Here is a 21,369-nt window from a genome sequence, read left to right as displayed (position 1 = left end):
TATTGACATTTGGCGACTAAATAGGAACTAATGAAAGGAAATGTTGATAATAACGGTAAAAATTTATTCAAATTTAAGTCAAAATAACGGAAAATTGTAAAAGTAAATCGCAGGAAGCTTGCTTAGAGATCAGAAAAAGTTGTGTAATATCCGCATACTTATGGAAATTAGTTGACTACTTCTAGAGAAATCATATCCACAAAGATTATCATGTTACTTACTCGTATTTATTTTCAATTGAAATGCTTGACATTTTTCAGGAATTTAACTTTGAATGAACTAGTTGTTTATAAATTAAAAAAAAAATCAGAATTACTTCAATTACATGCATATTTCTGTATTACATTCTGATTCATGTGCTGTACACTCCGACACCCCCACAAAAGCAAATCTGTATTTGCTATCTGCCGTAACTACATCATTACATTTTTTTTTTTCGTGCTTCTGTTGTTGTTATTTGCACATAATTTTCAATTGAATAGAGGAAGAAGAAGAATGTAAAAATAAAATATATATATACAAACAACTTGAGCCGATTTTGCAATGCAATATCCTTGACCTAAACTCGCAATTCTCACTCTATCGTTCTCACTTACTTGCTTAAACTTCTTGTTTTAAAAGTGAATACTTATTTTTATGTGTTTACGTATTGTTTTACAATTTTGCGATGTGCATTTTGTGTTTGTTTTGGAATTGGAGATGAAGAATGAGTGAAAAAATCGTTACAAAATATTCAAATTTTGAAAAAATTCAAATCAAGTTCAAAACGACCGTTAGAGTTCAAAAATTACAAAAAGTTCGTTAAATGAGAGTTCAAAATCTTCAAAGTTCGTTTAGTAAGAGTTCAAAACATTCAAATTCTAAAAAATCGTTAAATTAAAGTTCAAAACTTTCGTTAAAACATTCAAATCCCCAAAATACGTTAAAAAATCAAAAATTCATTTTCTTCCAAATATGCGCTTAATTCATAAAATTTCCACTGCCTACTATAAACATTAATTTATTCTGCCTGATTGCTCCTTCACAGTTCTTTTATTCTTTCCATTTTTTACATACAAACAATTTACTTTCTGCTTGTTGCAATGTGATGCGAACGACTATAATCATTTTATTTATATTTAGAATATACAACAAAGAGTTCAATTCCTCTATAAAGCTATAGCTGAAAATAAAATAAAAAAAAATCTATTTAATTGATGCATAAAAATGAGATCAAGTGCAAATACGTAAGCGATATTATGTATTCATTAGTTAATAAAAACTGAGTATTAATGTTGGAACTTCTGTTTGAAGTGAAATCAAAAGCGGCACATCATGTTTATGACAAATAATGCAGTAAATAATAAAATGAGTGAATTAAATGAGAATTTTGCGCTGAGTAGGGTGTGAGAAATACAGACATAAAAATAATATTGGTCACATCCGAATGCGATCAAGCTCATGATATGGATGTGCGATGAGTTGGAACTAGATTACCTTGAATATATTCTTCTGTCTGTACCTCCTGCAATGTTAGGCTGCAAATGTATTGAAAATTATATAACTTAAGAATAAATGCAGCTATGCAGTGCAAATTGTTGCTTATTGCCATTTATGTCTTACAATACCGGATATAAATTATACCTTTATGTACATATTCATAGTTGCAGTCAGTCCCAAAGAGGCAAACGATCATTTCTCGTGTGTGCTGATCAAAAAAAGTCAAAATTTCCTGTCGATAATCGCAAAAAAATAAGTTATTTTTATATAAAAACAGAACCGAGCAGTCAAGTCAAAACAAAAACGAAGATTGCACTTTTAGTGATGAAATCGATTCCTTTGAATAAGCCACAAATGAAGATGATTATTGACAAAAAAATAAAAGAAACAAAAAGACATCAGCGCATAAGCAAATCCTACAGCTAAATATTTATTTTTCTGTGTAAAAATGACGCAAAAAGACCTTGATACGAGACATCGAACTCATCTTCATCGCATAAATTTTTTTTTCATCATTCTCTCACTCACTTCACCGACTATTTCAAGGCAATTATCAAAAAAAACGTATTTTTCGCGCGATTTTTTTATATTTATTTATAAATCTACGGCACATTTGTCACAATCATGGCTCATTTGTGTATGAGATTCGCGACTGAGATTATGGCTTGTATTGAGACACTGTCGATGTTCCATTTATGCAACTTTGATTGTGAAATTTGGGAAGTTTGTTAACTTTTTTTGTTGAATTTTTAATCATTTTGATGCCAAATTAGGCAATTTATATGCTGTGGATTAGGTGATCGGTGCCAACTTGTGCAAAATTTGACCGAATTCCAGCGAAATCTCATAAATTTCCAAAGAAATCACAATAAATTCATTAAGGATGGGCAAATTGGACATAAATTCCACTTCTGATGATCGAAGGTCACATCCAGGCAATTTTATTGCTGTATGTTTACAAAAACATGTGTACACAAATGCCATATATGCATGCGTCAAGCATCGAGCACATTAATTGTTTACACAGTGTATATAAATTATTTTCTGGATCATTGAACTAGTACATGGTTGAAGCTAGAAAGGCACTCTCTCAAATGTGATGAAATTAAAAGTTAATTATGATGTATATATGTGTGTTGGAAATTGATAAGGAGGAACAAGCACCCATAGGGGAAATGCGAAAAAATATTTTATTTACGTTAAAAAAGCAACGAATTGTATAAATAGCTCGGCACTTACTTCTGTTGCGTAATATATTGAAACTCACACAAATGTAGAGCACGAATGTGCATTCTTAACATGCTGTTTATCACACAATCGTCATCATAATTCAATCAAATCTGATAACGAAATTGTATAAATTTTGATGTCTGCCTGTTTGTTTACACATAGCTCGTGCTTACTTCATTATACAATATAGTAATAGTAAATAGTGATAATTGATAAATAAGCAGTAGCTTCACATATTAATTATCAACCTGATATCGTCTATGACATAATTTTTTTATATTAATTCCGTCATTTTTCATTTCTATTTACAGTACCAGACAATTACTACCTGCATAATCTCAGTAATAGTAACAATACCGCCAACAGTTACTCGTCAAATTTCACATCACCGTCACCACCGCGTACGACGATAAATTTGTCGGGTGCCTCATCAAATTCGTCCACTGCCAATGGTCTCGCACACCATTCAGCCCTACATCAACATACACAAAATTTTCATCCACATCATTCAGTTGCTGCCGCTGCCGCTGCACATCATCATCATCAACAAAGTGTGATTCAAGCTGCAACGTCAAGTTGTCAGGATGACTTATCATATATGCTTGAATATGGTTTTAATCCACAGTCAGTACGTTCCGGTATGAATGGATTGGGTCCACATCATGGCTTAAATAAATTAAAGAAACCGAAGAAGCCAAAACTCGAGATGGGAATTAAGCGAAAGAGTCGCGAAGGTTCAACAACATATTTGTGGGAATTCTTACTGAAACTTCTACAAGATCGTGAATATTGTCCACGATTCATCAAATGGACAAATCGTGATAAGGGAATCTTCAAGCTTGTCGATTCAAAAGCCGTCTCAAAGCTGTGGGGTATGCATAAGAATAAGCCCGACATGAACTACGAGACAATGGGTCGTGCATTAAGATATTATTATCAACGTGGAATTCTCGCGAAAGTTGATGGTCAACGATTAGTTTATCAATTTGTGGACGTACCAAAAGACATAATCGAGATTGATTGTTCAGGACAATGAAATATGATGATGATGATGACAAGAATCTTGTCGCCACATTAGATTATCATGTCTATAAAGTCTTAATTATTAAAAATTTTTACAATTTTTAGAACTAAAAAAAAAGAAATTTTTTGATGAAAAAATGGTGATAAGAAATATTTAATTAATTTTTTTATTCTAATGCTATTCTGTTCTGTTCTTTAACAAAAGCAACACAAACACACACAAAAACGATTACTTTTAATGGATTTAATTATAATCCTCAAAATTTTTTCTAATTATTATTATTATTATTATTATTGTTTTGTATGAATGACAAATGTGTATAAATAATTTAATTATAATTGATTATTGTGAGATATATATTAAGGTTGGAAACTTGAATTGGGGAGAACCTGAAAAGTTAAGTCATTCAAAAAAATAATTGAAATTCTTGTTAAAGAACAAAAATTGGACACAAAATTTAATTGAGGAAAATTTGACAAAAAAACTTCATTTTTTGGACGTAAATAGCCAGTTGTGGCACGATCCTTATTATTTGGTACAAAATTCTACAAATCTGCCCCTGTGCAGCAAACTTTAACCGGGGTTGACAGCAAATTTTCCTCAAAAATTTAAGTCCACGATCATGATTTTACCATAGATGATGTATACACAAAAAAAGAGATAATTTACATTTTCACTATGACGTATACCTAGACAAAAAGTAAAAACGGAAGTATAAATTATACACAAAAAATATAAAAAAAGTTTACACAAACCATACAACTTGATTATTTTTAAATAAAACTTGTAATTAATAGATTTAGTGAAATTTTTAATTATATTATTATTATTATTGCTATTATTATGCCTACCTTATTGTATAAAAATGTTCTTTTTTTAATTATTATGTCTACTTTATTTTAATAACTTCCTTATTTTATTATTTAAATTATTGTAAAAAATCATATATTTAAAGTTTCGATTGGGGAAGCATGAAGCATTTGATGGACTTTATGATGGACACTTGTGGCTTAAAGAGGTTTTGTGGGAACGGAGATGAAGCTTAAGCTACAGATTGCAATAGACTTTACAATATAATGGTCTATTGCTTTTTAAATTGAATAAAATCTCAATTTTTAATGATTTTTGAAGACCCAGAGCTAGACCGAGACTACAAGGAAATTCTACAAAGTCAAGAATTCAACAAGTCTCGAGACCGGAACTGAGAAGTCTAGTTCTAGGTCTCAAAAATCCTAAATTGTTCAAAATTGTCAAAAATTCTTGTCTTCCAAAGCTTTTTCGACAATTCTTGCTAAAATCCATTAAGATTGTAGCCATAAAAGTTCTTAACATTTGCCTTTTTCACGGTCAATGTCAAAACAGTAGCTTAACAATCCCAAACTAGAACGCAAAACACTCAAATTCACCATGAATCACCCATAATTCTGTAGCCCATTTTATTGAACTGTGAATATTACTTGATTACCGTATGACTTAATGCTATTGAAGTTAAATTGATTATTGAGCTATTCTTGATTATTTTGGAGCATTTTGAGGAAGTTTTTGAAATTTTCTCATCATTATTTAAATCTTTTTACTGCCAATATCATCACTTAAATCTCAAATTTATGGGAACTTTCTTTAAATGCTTCAAAATTGAGGAAAATAGTCATTTTGGTTAGGAATATTGAGTTTTTTCACTGCCAAGCTCTAGCAGACAATGAGAATATTCAGCTAATTAATGAGCATTCTCAATTTAGCTGAGTATTCTCAGTGTCTATTCGAGTAAAAGTCATTAAAAATTTGAAATTTTTGAAAATTTCAATTCAAAATTTGAAATTTTCAAGAATTTCAATTCAAAATTCAATTTAAATGAATTTTCATAAAACCAGCTTGAACATCCACAGACATAACTCATGATCCAAACATAGATACCACCCCAAACCAAACCAATTCAACTCTTAATGACCACAGTTAAATTTCTTTAATTTCAATTCAAAATAATAGCATAAAAGTCTAATTAACGATCAATTGGAGACCAAACTATCCACATTAAGCATCAAACTTTTCCAATCGAAACGTCTTACTGCGTACTACAAACAAATAGCTTCTCCCTCCTTATCAAAAAAAAGTGAAAAAAAAGTAACAAAAAATCAAATAAAATTAAAAAAGTAAATTTCCTTAACTTTATAGTTGTTATATTATTATTATGATGGTAATTTACGGATCCTCTTTATTCCCCATTTCTATTTTAAATTTATAATTCAGAGTTAAATATATAAAGTTGGGCGGAAAATTAGTTGAGATCTCATTTTTTTTTCTTATTGTAAATTTTAACTTTAAAAAATTTCTCATTTTCGTTAAGGAAAAAGCGATGAAAAATTGAAAAAAAAGGAGGAAAAGTTTTGTTTTTCCTTTTTTTATTCTGGTCCGGTCACAATAAATGGATATAATTTCTAAGAAGGTTTGACAAAACTTTTCAGTCCTGAACTCATGCAATATGTATAAATACTACTAAATAGATGAGAATATGATAGATACATTAAAGATGGATGTCTCTTAACAAATAAATTATTATTTAACACACCCAGCATAGAACTCCCCAACCTTATACGTCCTAACTTCCTTTCCGCAAAAAAAGTTATTTATGTAAATTTATGTGAATATAATTTATAGGAATTAAAATGATATTAACAATACTTTCGTGCATCTCATGAGAGTTTATAATGAAATTTCATAAATTGCATATAAAAAATGGGAGCGAACAGTCATAATAAGGAACTAATTTATCGGAAGCATTGAGCTGTTTCCTATGAAAATAAAAAAAAAATGAAATTTGATTTCAAATTGCGAGACAAATTGCAATGGAAGTCAAGCTACAAAAGATACACTCCAAAATTTAATTAAATTCATTTTTTTTATCATTTTTGTCTTAATTTGTAAATTCTTTTTTAAAATATTATTATAATTATTATTATTTAGTTAAATTAAAAAAAAACTCTTTTGTAAAGTTTATTTCAGTTTTACTATTATTTGAGGTTAAGTTGTAAATTTTTTGTTCTGATTTATTCGAAATACAATAATAAAAAGAATATATGTAACAACAAAAAAGTACAAATTTGTTGAATTTTTTTTTTGATTTTTTTTTTATTTATTATTTTCTGCCTTATTTGTTGATTTGTTTATTGCTGATACTTTCCTTCCACTTTTTGTTTTGTTTATTTATTTATTTTTTCACATCGCAAAATCACTTGTTGAATGAGTGAGGATTTTTCTGTTTATTGGAATTTCCTAAGAATTTAGTGTCGTCATGAAGTTCCTCTTTTGTTTTGTTTATTTTATTATTTTTTACAGCAACTTAAAATTGATTTTTTTTATTTTGATTTATTTTTATAATCGAGTTTTATTAAAAATTGAAATTTATATTTTATCAATTTAATGTTTTGAGGTCAAAATTTAAAGGGTCAAAATGTACTGAATCCTGGGATTGATAACTCTACCTAAACTGGATAAGAGATCGGTTTTGGGGTACCGTTTTTAGATACCGTAGTGTTATTTCTGTATTATGATAGCATGCTCTAAGCCTGTTAGGGCTAGTCATGATTTGCATAAAAATCAGAGTTGGAAGTTGACTCAGATTTTGTATGGAAAATTCGAGTTGACTTCGAGCTCTGCACAAACCAATGTGAGTATTTAAAATGATACTCCAGTGGACATAGCTAGGCAATGTTTAATAGTAGACAAACTCCTACTTACCATTTGACTTGACGAGCATTACCATGGTTTAGGTTACCATTAGTCTCACTAGGCATTATTGTAGGAACCCTATTTAAACATCTTCTATCTAATTTGCAAGGAAATGAATTTTGAGGTCAATACCCTAAAATCTAAACAAAAGCTATTTAATATGACAAATTTTATTTTAAGAAAAAAATGAAAATTCTTCCTTAGAAGAATTAGTGGATACACCCACAATTATACAATGTGGCAAAATGTTGCAAGAATCAGATAAACTAATATTCAGTTACATAAAAATTCTTTTGAGAACAGACAATTTTATTCAAAGGTCACAAAAGCCTTTTATACGCCAACACCCTTACTTTTTGTCTGTCTAGATAAACGTTTGTCTAGGGTATGTCAAAAAAAGATGCAAAAGCATTTAAAATACAGTTTTAATTTTGTTGGAATTGGATTCCTGAAATGGTCTATTAACGGTAATATCATTAAGAACGCAACATCAGGAACACACAAAAAATAGATAATATAGGTTATTTAGCATTTTTCCATTTATTCGAGTGAAATCCAATAACCTAGTGGTTTGCATGCTGAAAACAGAAATCGTAGGACGTAGATTCGAGTCTCACTCTTATTCGATCTTATATGAGTTGATCCTTAGTGGACAAAAATACGTCATTACTAGTCATCAGCTGGACATTAACTTGTCATCAGCTAGTAATGACGTATTTTTGTCCAATCGGAGATAAACTATGTATGCATCAATGTTTAGTCATACTTCTAATGACAAACGCTCACTTGAAGATTTCAGTGACTCACTAGCAGTGCGTCATTGGTCTAGATTAGTGGTGAGCAGGCTGTATGCCGTGGCACATTTAGTGAAACGCCAAAAAAAAAAAATGAAAATGCCAAGCAGAGTTGCAAATTAGGCAACTCTGTGACAGGCAAAAACCGTACAAATTCTTGATAATTTGTATAGTTTTGTAAGAAAATCCATACAAATTATCAAGAATTTGTATGGTTTTTGCCTGTCACCGGCATTTGTTTTTCAATTCTGATGCCTAGAACCATACGTCATGTAGGGTTATGGTCAAGGTTTACTGCCAAAGTGCGCCTCGAAAAATAAAAGGTTGCCTTCCACAGGTCTAGATGTATCCAAACTCCAGAAATGCATAATGGATAACAATGATTCTGTTCGGTAACCTTTTAAGAATTAAATACGACATTGAATTGGGAAAAATCCTCAAACCTGTTTTTAAGATTAGTTCTATCGCGATATAAAACACATCATTATGGGTATTTTCCAGTAACTCAATCCTTACATCACAATCAGGAATCTCCCCATGAAATATCTTTAAGTTATGTCATTCAAAAATTTCTTTTGTTAACCAGTTTTATTTGGCCACACTAACTTAATATATGAAGACACTAAGCACACATTTTAAAAAATTTATCAATGCAGAAAGCTTCATAAAAAGCTTCACAAATTGGTACATCAAAAAATGCGAAACAATAAAATTTGCAAAATTTCTTATTCACCAAACATACAAAAATAGCATTAGATGAACAAACAACAACAACAATTATTGCAAAAATTCACTGCCGCAAATCTACAAAAAAAAAGTAACGAAAAATTAAATTTCAGGAAAAAAAGCTTTTAAAAATTGCGAAACATAAATTAAAGTAGATTTTTTATTTTGCTAACTTTGTGAATGTTTAGAAACCAAAAATAAAAAGAATATAAATCCTTTAATCTCAATCCAAAAAGTGAGAAATAGCATGTAAATATCACAAAACGTTATGTCATGAAATTTTGATCAATTTTATTGATGTTTAACTTTCCATGACCTTTACATATATCACAAAAAAGTCACTTCTTTTTTTTGTTATCATAAATAATTCCGTTTTTCATCTCTCGCAAAAAATGAAAAATTGTAAAATTGTGAGGATGAAAAGAAGAATTTCGAGCGAATTTGAACAGACATGAATGTTTAGTCAGGTGATATGAATGGCATATTGACTTAATTGATTGAAACAACAATATGCAGACGAGTCGACATAGTAAAATAATTTTAAAAAAAAACTTAAGGAACTGATGTATAAAGTAATCAAAGTTTAAAATTTTATAGTTTAACGTACTTTTTTAATTCAAATTTATAAAATAAATTTGTAAAGAAATTTCTAACGGAAATTTTAAATTCAAATTTATAAAATAAATTTGTAAAGAAATTTCTAACGGACATTTTAAATTCAAATTTATAAAATAAATTTGTAAAGAAATTTCTAACGGACTTTTTAAATTCAAAATGATCAAAAGTTTTGTAAAGAAATTTCTAACGGACAATTTAAATTCAAATGATCAAAAAATTTTGTAAAGAAGAATTCAAAAATAAATTGACCGTTAAAATTCAAATTTCTAAAAATGTAAGCTATAAACCTCATTTTTGTAATAAAAATCATTAAAATTTCAAAAAAAACAAATTTGAAACTAGTTCCAGAACTAGGAATTACCTCGACTACACGTGTTTGTACAATACATTGTTGTTGAACAAACAGAACTAACGGAAAAAAGACATAAATTTTGTGCAATAACTTAAAAAAAATTACAATTCAATTTACTGAATGCAATTAATTTTGAATAAAAAAAAACTAGGTAAAGCGGAATAAAAAATAGTTAAAAAATATAATAAAACAAATAATAAGGAGTTTAAGCAAATCACGAAAAAATTCAAACTACTTGATAGTAAATTTGTGGTTTTTTCACAATTCAAAGAATAATTAATTGTTAACTGATGTGTTAATTGATTAAACTTAACTTTTTTGTTAATCCAAAAGTGTGAAAATTTTATCTTTTTTTTTCCTTTGAATTTTTTATTTTAAAATAGTGTAAAAATGAGCTTATGAGTGATTGAAATTAATTCCGAAGGAGCCGTTCACTTATTATGTAAAGTGATAATTCGATTTACTTCCTGATCCAGATCTCAAACCAACTTCCTCCTCCCGAATCTAAGAGCGTTACGTAATATTTAAATGACGATGATTAGTTCCTATTGATTCACTGTGAATCTTTGGGCGTTAATAAAGTGGTTGGACAGATTTACTGTTCCTGGCCAAAACGGCTAGTAGAGTTTTCAATACCAGTATTGGCTTGCATGAAATACCGGTATTACATGCATTTTGATACCAGTATTGAAAACCCTAACGGCTACTTATCCGGGTTTCTTGTGTAATAAGTGAACGACTCCTTTCTGATTTTGAAGTGAAGGATAATAAAAAAAAACCTAATAATTATTGGTAAATAGGTGAATAGGAGTGAATTTAAGTGGGAATTGACAGTTTTTGATCCTAAAAGCTGTTTCCAAAACACTCGTAATGAGGAATGTTCTATTTTTGACAAAAGAAAAACATAGACTTATAGACTGATAAGAACGTTAAAATGTAATACAAATGGACATACCATGCAGTAGAGCTAAAAATTGACTCAAAACAGGAGCGTAATCAGCAAATGTGAAGGAAAAAATTTCAAAAATTTGAAAGTTCTTCAGAATTTTAAAGAATAAAAGTCATTAAAGTATGCTTTTGGCTGAACATTGCAAATCCAAGCAAAACTCTCTATAAAAGCTTTGAAATCTTCTAAATCCCCCAAAAGCGCCCCCTCTCTCCTATGCTTTCTCGAAATCCTCGGGAATCCCGATCCCGATTCCGATAGCGAGAGAACATACTCACTCCTGTCCCTTCACCGCTGATTTGAGTATCCTTTCCCATACATTCTCCTAGTTGACTTTAAGTTCTGCTTTACCACATGCAATCTAATTGTTCCATATGTATGAATAATTTGAAACTGATGAACATATGAATATTAGGATATAATGCATGGGATCCTGCATAGAACATTTTGCTAACATGCTGCGTTTTGCAGAACTAATCTCAAGAAAATAAAATCCTTAAACAAACAAGGAAATCAAACAGCTTCTAGGATCAAATACTGACCAACCTTCAGAAAATAAACAATACAGATACGATACAGAATTTTACACGATTGTCGTAAATTAATTAAATTTGAATATACATTTCAATGAGTTCTCGTGAAAATGCTTCTACAGATAACAATAATCATGAAGGACAATTAATTTAATATTGACCGGATTTATTCGTGATTAATAAAAAAATATTGTATCTAAAGAATTTCAAGGTTAAGAAGCTTTTAATAATGAAGGAATTTTTAAAAAGAATATTTTTACAAGTAATAAAGCAGTGGTTTTGATCGTTAAAAACTGCAACATTTTTGTTGACAAATATATATTCTGAATAGCACAAGTAGGTTAATCGATACGGCAGAAGGGTAGTGTGACTCTGGTATGATGACGGATACAACCCTAATCTAGTGTTATGGCAGATTCATGGTGGTCTGGGATCAGATTTTTGATTAGCCGATTTGTGAGATTTTGGTTACATTCCTTGGTTGCATCACTAACCTGTTCTACAAACAGTATTAAGTCAGTTCACTTGGAGGAAATACGTTAGAACTAAGCCATGACCATGACCATGGCATGTACCAAAATTTCACAAACCAAGCAGGCTAATAGCAAGTTAATGGCTATATTGTTCACTTGAGAATGGAGTGAGTTGTGGTCTAAAATTGATTAACTGTCTAAGCACTGCATAAGATACTTTGTAGGAAAACCCAAGCTTATTTTAGACCGAGCTGGTTTAGACAAAACAATAAATTTAAAGAAAATTGATTCTGGATAATGACACTTGATGAACGATTTAATTTTCATTATACTGATTTTAGAAGCTTCTTAACCTTAGATATTAATGGATAGTTCAGCGAAAATTCAAAATTTTACAATACAATTCAGCGCTCACTATAGGTTCCGGATGCCTCGATTTCGACAAATTTTTGATTTCGATTCCGTCTCTAGAACCTGTAGTCTAAGGTGTATGCAACACCATGTGATGTGTCTCATTGACTCATATAAAGGAATGAAGCTTTAAAAAAGATGGAACTGCCAAGAGAATAAGTAAATTAAATGAAGAGAAAATTGGGTGCTAAATTGATTTGAAATGATTCCTTTTTTAAAAAGTGAAATGAACTGAAATGAAATTAATTTAAAACTTTTCTTTTAATTCCACAAAATTTGAAATAATAATTTAAGAAAAATTTGTAAATTTAAATTGTAAGTAGTGATATTTTGTACATAAAAAGAGACCGTAATCTAGTAAGAATTTTTCATATATTTAAGGTCACATGTTCTTCATATTCTATTAAATCCAAAACAAATCTAGTCAAATTTTATTTCAATTTTCTAGCAAAAAAACAAAACAAAAAAAAAGTCTTCTAAATATTGATTTAAATTGAATGAAATTAGAGATGACTTAAAAGCTTTGAAAGGAGCTCAAAAACCGAAAGATTGCTTCATTAGAATTTTAAACTTTTTCATTATATTTCCACAAGTTTATAATTTTCATTAATAAATTTTAAAAAAGAAATTTGAGAAAATAACAATGAAAATCTTCTGTCTACCTACGCACAAACCGCTTCACCGAAATGATGAGAAAAATACGATAAAATAGCATGAATAATAGAGAAGATTAAGTATATAATTTGATATATTGAAACATAACTCATTGAAAAAATAAAATAATCATGAAAATCTGCATGAAACCTCATGAATGAAAAATGGTCCAACGTTAATAAATTTTAGCTAACTTTATACAATATTATTGAATGCAGTAAAAATATCACAAATTATAGCTTCAAATATGCGAAAATGTTTTTATTTTTAATGAACACAAATGGATCAATAAAATGGTTAAAACTTAGAAATTTAAAAAATTTGATTTTTTAAAATTTTTTAAAAATTGAAAATTTGATTTTAAAATTTTTAAAAATTTGATTTTTCTAATTTAGAAATTTGAGTTTTCAACTTGAATTTCAAGAATTTGAAGATTTCAATTTGAAATCTTGATTTTTTAAATTTAAAAAATTTGACTTTCAAAATTTAAAAAATTGAAAAATCGATTTTAAGAACTTAAAAATTTGATTATTCCAATTCGAAAATTTGGTTCTTAAATTCAAAATTTGAAAACTGGATTTTTTAAATTTTAAAATTCGTTTTTTAGAGTTTAAAATTTGATTCCTAGAACTTAAAAATTTGATTCTTCCAATTTCAAAACACGATTTTTCAAATTTAAAGATTTGATTTTTCAAATTTTAAATATTGAAAATATAAATTTATAAAATTCAAAAAATTGAATTTTGAAATTCATAAATTTGAGTTTTGAAAATTTGATTTTTGAAATTTTGAGAATTTAAATTTTAAAATCAATTTTTTTTTTGAAATTCATAAATTTGATTTTTGAAGTTTAAAAATTGAAAATTTGATTTTTGAAATTTAAAGATTGAAAATTTGATATTTCAAATTTAAACATTCAAAATTTGATTTTTCAAATTTAATCCTTTTCATTTATCACTACAAAATTATCGAACAAAGTTCAACAAAAATTCAATATTCAAAACTGTACAAAAACCAAAGCCATGATAAAAAGTAATTCAAATTTAAAATAATCGTTATAATTTAATATTAATGACAAAAAAATAGCAACAAAAATACAAAACAGTCGAAAAAGATGATACAAATAAAGAAGAAAAAATTCAATTTCAACATAAACACCTCAACAAGTAGACTCGTTCTACGCAAATAATAAATAAATTAAAAAAAAATAAAATATTACAAATTAAAATTGCTCTCATTGTGCTGTAAAGAAATATTTGAATAAAACAAGAAAGAAATTTGAATCAACATTAAGTCCTCTTCATATTTGTAAAGTGAGAAAATAAATAAATTAAAAAGTCTTTAAGAACTGCTATACCTATCAGGAAAACAAAAAAAAAGCAAGCAAGAAGCAAGAAGAACATCTAATTTATTTTGTACATGTTCCAATTGTTATTTTGTCATTCATTCAAGAAAAAATAAGGCTGATGTTGATTTTGGAAAATTTTTCTTTATTTTCCTCTTGCCTTGTTTCATTCACAAGAAAATTTTGTTCTTTAAAGATGAGGATTCATCAAAGAAAAGATAAAGATGAAAACATATTGAGACATATTTTTGACTTTGTTAAATTTTTTCAAGTGAAATTTTGCTTCTTTTCCTTCATTTGCTGTTTAATTTTCATTTTCCATTTAAAGTCAAGTATGATATAATGAAGTAAACAACAAATGATATTAAAAATTGACATTATTTTGCTGAGGGTTGAAAGAAATTTTTTGGCGGATTTTCCAAAATGTTGATTTGAATTGTTTATCAATTCTCTAAAATATGTTGATGAATATGGTGAATTTGGGAAACACGATTTTAAGAGTCTAGAAGAGTCTAATTCTTCAATTGAAGCAAACCTGATTTGCACTAATCGATTAATCGATCAAGAATCTGACTCTTGATCAGGACGACTCTGAATTTGAAACCAGACTGGGTAATTCAGACTTGGACCATGTTTGAGTAATTCCGGCTATGTATCGGAATTTAAATCGATTAACCAGCTTTTGCTATTCGAATTAAATGTTTAAGCCAGTTCTAAATGTTAGAATTCTTCGATTTAAAATGAATTTTCTTAAAATTCTGTAACTAGCAACCCGAGAAATACAAATGAGGAAGTCTCCACTACGAAGCTTTTAAGGATGCATCAAAATTCCTTTATCAATTCCAAATGGAATCCAAAACAAAGACAAACATTCATCCGGAACGATCGAATCTTTCATCCGAATATAAGAAATTTCAACCGGATGAAATTCAATGTCAATGTCTTATTTGACAGGCATTTGAGTGTTATATCTAGACGGCTTCCAATTGGTATTAATAAAGAAGCTTTGGTAGAACGTGTTTCATTTGTATTACTCGGGTAGATCTTATAATGTAGCACTGAGGGTCAATATGTAAGAAAATGAATCCAGAGCTTAAATTGATTCTAAATAGATTTGGAATTCTGAGTGGCTTCCAAATGGCTTCCAAATAGAGACTTGTGTCACCCAGAAACATAACATTAAACCAACATCTTTTGAAAAATCCACCAAAAATTGTTCTTCCTACAGTAACAACCATTAAATTACAAAACACAATTCAGGATACAAAACAAAGAGCTACATGTGTTACAGATTACAAATTCTGTGAAAATTAATCCATTAATACATTTCCCATTCAATAATATCAGCAGATTAAAATGGATTAAAATTTATTGATTAACAATAGCGGAATTAAAACAAAAAAAAATTTATATTTAGATTGGAATCAAATTGAAAATTATTTAAAGGTTGTCATTAATTAATGCATTAACAAAGTTTAGGCAGTGTAAAATTGAAAACAAGTCTGACGACAATGAACTTCAAATCGTGCAATTGATAAGAATTATTTCTACTTAGCTAAAATATGTTTTATTGCAAATTCTTTGAAATTTAATCGGTAATTTAATTTATAATAAAATTAGACATGGAATTTGAGGACTAGCTTAATACTTTTGGTTTTGATTGTGATTTAATTGCAGTCATTGTGTTATTATGAATTAATAGAATTAGAAGTTTATCGGATATAAAGGAACTATTGTTTCATGTTCTGGTTTGTGGTTAACAAGAGTTTGGGAACGTTCGGAAATAACATGATACTTAGGAAGATAGGAATGTCTCATCGTGTCCTTGCAATATGCCGAGCAAGCAAGTTTTTCGGATCCCACTATAATCTGTCTGAAGGGTGTGGTACAACAGTGCCTCAAGCTCATGAAGAAACGAGCAAAGAGCATGTGTTCTAGAGCTTGCTCATCATTAATGAAGAGAATGCTCATGAGCATTGCTCTCAGCCTACTCTACTCTTGAGAACATGTTCTTTGCCTAGGGAGTGTTACGAAATAAGTGAACATCCGGTTCCCAATCTTAGCGGTAAAGTGCTTACACAACTTAAAAGGCACCAACATGAAGCAAGAATTATCAAAAAATCACTAAATTCCATTCAAAAATCTCCTTAAAAATCTAATTGATGAAGAGTGAAATTTCGAGAAAATTCAAGCTGATTTGAGCAAAAATTACTTCCGCCCACCTAATTCCTTCTCATTGACGCCTCATACAAGTCTAACAACCTCGTGGCTTTTCAATTTTACACTGCCTAAAAACAGAAATCATTGATAAAATACCTCACTATTAAAAAAGTATCTTTTACTTTGTAAAATTTATCAAAACAATTCTAAATTTAATTATGGTTAATGAAAATTAATTTGAATTTTTTTAATATTTCAAAAATAAACCGAACCTTTAAGAAAATATTTTTTGTGATAATAATCTAAAATTTAAAGATTTTTTTTAATGCCAATTGACAAATTTCCTATAAATTCGCCCACTTTCGTTCTTCTTTTGAGGAAGCAAAAAGATTCAAATTTATGAATGAAAAATTAAATTAAACAAATTTTCAACTCGTATAGCTAAATTTTCATCATCTCTCACGTACATCGCCTAGTATTAAATGAACTTTTAATTTTAATTCTAGCATAAATTTTATCCTTATTTAAAAAAAAATTTAATTAACTTTCATAGAAAAAATTTCTAGCAAAAATTTAAAAATAATTAAAAATAAAAGAAAAAAAATTCTATTTAAGCTAAATGTTGTATCCAATAATTCAAATTCAATAGAACATGAAATGGACAGTTTAACTGTCGAAAAACAAATTCAAAGTAATATAAAATATATAAAATAAATAAAACATTTATCGACTGTTTACTGATGAGTCATTATGGGAAAATAATTCGTTTATATAGGATACATATGCAGATTGAATATTGTGAGTCATAGGTGACTTAATGATGGAATGGTTTAGTACTTTGGTACCTTATTATTGCAACACACATCACCCTTCGATCATGGGTTCGAGACTCGACAGGAGAAATTGTTCAATTGTCCTTTTTCGAATCCATATTTAGAAAAAACGTGGATCTCCACTATCCCTTTAAGGCTAGAGGCAGTAATTTCATCAATGTAATGGTTCCTGATCCTACTATAAACTGTAGGTGTACTGTATTTCATTAATGGAGTGTTTCAAATCTTACCTTAAACTTGTAGGTCTACAGAATAAAGAGGTCTGGCTCACCACTCCTCATTCATTAAACAATTAATACCTGCGAAACTTCTTTGCGCAGAAAATTGAGGGCTGCTGATAAGCCTCTATGAAAATTGCAAACTGGCAAACGATAGTCATCATTAAAAGCTTGTTAAAAGATAGCATTCGGTGCCATTTCTAAGAGACCATGGATAAGAATTGATCTGTACAGCTGTTTAAAGCGCTGTATATTGATCGAGCAACTTTAAGGCATTAAAATTACAAATTTTATGCATTTATGAGTCTGTTAAAGTCTCTGTCATAAACACCGCTAACAAATTTGAAGTGTTTTTCAAAACAAAATTTTTATTTTTGTTTTGGCTGCATTTGATGGAGTAATGTTTAATAGATTAATTACCCGACTAGTACAACTTGATCGTTAGGACACTAAGACGTGAATATACCTTAACTAATAAGGTAGAGAATGGTGGTGTTCAGGGGCATAGCCAGAAAATTTTCTAGTGGGAGTCCGACCGTTTTTTTTTGCCCCTAGAGGCCCTTTTTGAAAAAAAAATACGTCAATTTATTTGGATGCATCGTGGAGAAATCCTAAAACCCACCCTTAATTTTGTTGCAATTCAGTCAAAAGAATTTCAGAATGTCCAGATCACTAAATTTCAAAATCAATTAAAAGCGACGAAAATTGTCAGACATTAAAATCTGAAGAATTTAACTGCCCAAAAACTTCTTTAAATCCCTCTAAAATATCCCAAATAAAAATTATTGCAAAATTCACACTTAAAATTAAATGACTTTTAGTGTCAAATCTTCAAAAGAATCAGGATTTAAAAGTCTCCATTGAAGCTGCAATAAATGTGCACAAAACAATTAAATTAAAACGCAAAAAAACAAATTTAAAAAAATCTTACAGAGTCATCATTAAATGAATTAATTGTTTTGCCATAATGACTCTCAACAACAATAAGTTTTATTAATTTTTTTGATGTTAAATTGAAGATTATTGAAATGAAAGTATAAAAAAAATACAAAAAAAAAAGATATACAATATACAACAAGAAATGACCTCATATGCAGTGACTTGTCTCTGGAAGATATACATAGAAAGATGATAATTGTTATTTATGAATGAAGTGATGAAAAGAATTTAAGCAGGAATTGTACATAAAAATACAAAAAACAATGGTAATCCTCTCGAAAAAATTTATTATGAAACCTTTTTCATACAATTAAAGTTGTGCACTAAAAAGATGAAGAAAATAATTAAGCAACTTATTAGCTAAACTAAAAAAATGATCATCATTATCGTTTTGAGAATAAATTTTTGAGACTTAGTGTGAAATATTAATAAATTAATTAAATTAAATTAGGCTTGGGAGATGATGCTAATGTTGTGATATCAGAATGGTCATCATAATCTCCTCTATCGCATCTCTAATTGATAATAAATAATTAAATAACTATTTATAAATTTTGTGGTGTCTGAGTAGAATGGAATCTGGGTTATCGAGCCATATATAGACGAATCTTGACGGGTAAACGTAAGGCCTCTGTGGGTGAATGGTTAGGCAACAATCCGGAAATCTGTACCACTCTTTTATGAGTTCGTGGGTTCGATTCCCACTAGAAATCTATCTTTCAATCATTTTATAAAGTTCTGTCGATATGACAAGGATTAGCGCAATTCTTACAACATTACAAACGTAAGCAGGGGACGTAGAAAATAGATAAAAATTATGTTCCCAGATTCTCAAACAGATAAGGAGCATTCTCACGAGTATGTCCATAAAATTAAATATGAACTGTGAAAATTATGCAGAACTTACGCAGAATCTCTGAAGAAGTTCTACAGAATTTCTGAAAAATTCTGTCGACTGAAAAAGTCACTCCCGATCAGTAATATTGGTTGAGTTCTTCATGATCCCGTTCATTTAAATGAGTATGGCCATTGTCTGTCGGAATGACTCTGTTGTAATCCTAGTTGGGGATATTGATGATTTGCGTCATTTCATTATATTAAAAGAACAGGGGAGGGTCTTAAAGAATGATTTGAGAGAAATGTCAATCGTATAGAAATAAGCAACAAATTGACATAAAAGAATAATAATTAATAGTTAATAATCTACAGTAGTTAGCTCAAGTGATACAAATGAAGAAGGCTCTGCTATGGAGCTTTTAAGAGTCATTTTAAGCTTTTTTTATTAACACTAAATGGAAGCTGCCTTCAAATAGAGGAGAAATGACATTTAAAAATAAAGCTTTAGCGGAATCTTATAAGCTACGTAGTGGAGCCTATTTTGTTTGTGTCTTTCGGTTAAAAAATCAAAAGATAGCTTGCCATTCACTGTTTTTTTTGGATTTTTGAATATAAATTTGGTTACGGAAAAGGGGGAGGAACTGTCAGAAAGTATCGGCTTCTCGTTTAATAATAAATGAAGGAACCCAATAAAGACTAGATTTTAATGAGCATTTAACGGTTATGGAAACTAAGAAATGGTAAAAAATGCAACACAAGCTAGAAGTCTATAACAGACATCACAAATAAATCGACTATAGTCAATGATAGAGAAGGTTTCAACCCATCATTGATGACCCCACTTCTGATATATTCAACAATTCTTACACATCTCTCAAGCCAAACTAAAAAAAATCGCATTAGAAATCATTAAAAAAATTGTAAAATAAAAAAAAAATTTAGGACATCGAGTTTAGCCTCGAAGAGAAAAAGCCTTTTTAATTTCTAATTGGATCAATAATTAAAATTTAAAAAAATATTTAAAAAATTATAAATGTCATCTAAAATAAATTTTAAAAATAATTAAAAAATAGATGAATTAAAAAAAATCGATTAGAGGATGGATGTTCAGCATAAGACGATAGAAATTATATAAAAATTTTCTAAATTCTCTTTTTTAAATAAAAAAAAAATAATTAAATTTAAAACCAGTGTGAAATGTGAAATTTGGAAAGACTAAAAAATTTTTACTAAATTTAAGTATTTCATAAAATGAAAATTCGTACATAATCTATTTAATGGAGAGACCGTCTCATAGAGATGAAAATTAAAATTTAAACAATTTTTTACACGATAATAAAATAATTAAAAATATGAAAAGAGGTGATATGTTCATGAATGAATGGCAATTATAGGACTTTTTAAAACAAAAAAATTGAAAAAAAAAAATGATTTTTTAAATAAAAAAAATTAACAACGACCATCACCAATGAAGTTAAGGGATGAGCATTAAACGGTCGAAAAGTAAAATCAATTTAAAGCCAGTAATAAATATTAAAAATAATCATTTTCTACATGAAATTATATCTAATGCAATGGAAGTAAATTTACTTAACCTAAAAAATGCAATTTAATCTCTTTTATATGAAATGGAAGTGAAATCTCAATTTATAATTAATCTCATAAGTATTTGATGTGACAACAGTTTTTAAAAAACATAACCAAAAAAAAAATTATTAATCATGAAAAAAATGTTACTTACTCTAATTCTTATTAAATTTCTTAAGTTCCTGACTATTTTGTCATTTAATGAAATAGAAAACTTTAAGTTTGCAAGATTTCAGCTATGTATATAAAATTCTTTGTCTTTTAATTTAATTAATTAATGTTACTAGTTTTAATGATTTACAATAATTGTGATTTGAAACATCTTTAACTACATAAAGAAGTAATAACAAGTTTTTTCATAGAGTCCATTTATGTTTCATGCAGTAGAATTTTATATCAAGCGAAATCCCATGGAAAATTAATGTAATTCAATCCTATCATCAAGATCAATAAAATATATTAATATAAATTCAATTCTAATGGG

At 28.7% G+C, this 21,369-nt stretch overlaps 1 protein-coding gene across 2 annotated transcripts in view; it reads left to right on the top strand.

The window, feature by feature from the left end:
- Eip74EF (Ecdysone-induced protein E74) overlaps positions 1-4,314 on the top strand; it is a 150,765-nt gene extending 146,451 nt beyond the window's left edge. For both annotated transcript variants that reach the window (XM_070634224.1, XM_070634216.1), the window contains one exon: positions 3,021-4,314. In XM_070634224.1, the coding sequence (XP_070490325.1) occupies positions 3,021-3,745 (725 nt within the window). In that variant the 3' untranslated portion in view covers positions 3,746-4,314. The remainder of the gene's footprint in view (positions 1-3,020) is intronic.
- Positions 4,315-21,369: the final 17,055 nt, after the last annotated feature.

Source organism: Chironomus tepperi, unplaced genomic scaffold (assembly GCF_022539635.2).
Source record: "Chironomus tepperi strain 1889 unplaced genomic scaffold, CSIRO-AGI_Ctep_v1 contig_9, whole genome shotgun sequence".
In the NCBI taxonomy this organism is placed as follows: domain Eukaryota; kingdom Metazoa; phylum Arthropoda; class Insecta; order Diptera; family Chironomidae; genus Chironomus; species Chironomus tepperi.
Note: the sequence above shows the minus strand (reverse complement) of the source record. Positions and strands in the feature narration are given on the sequence as shown.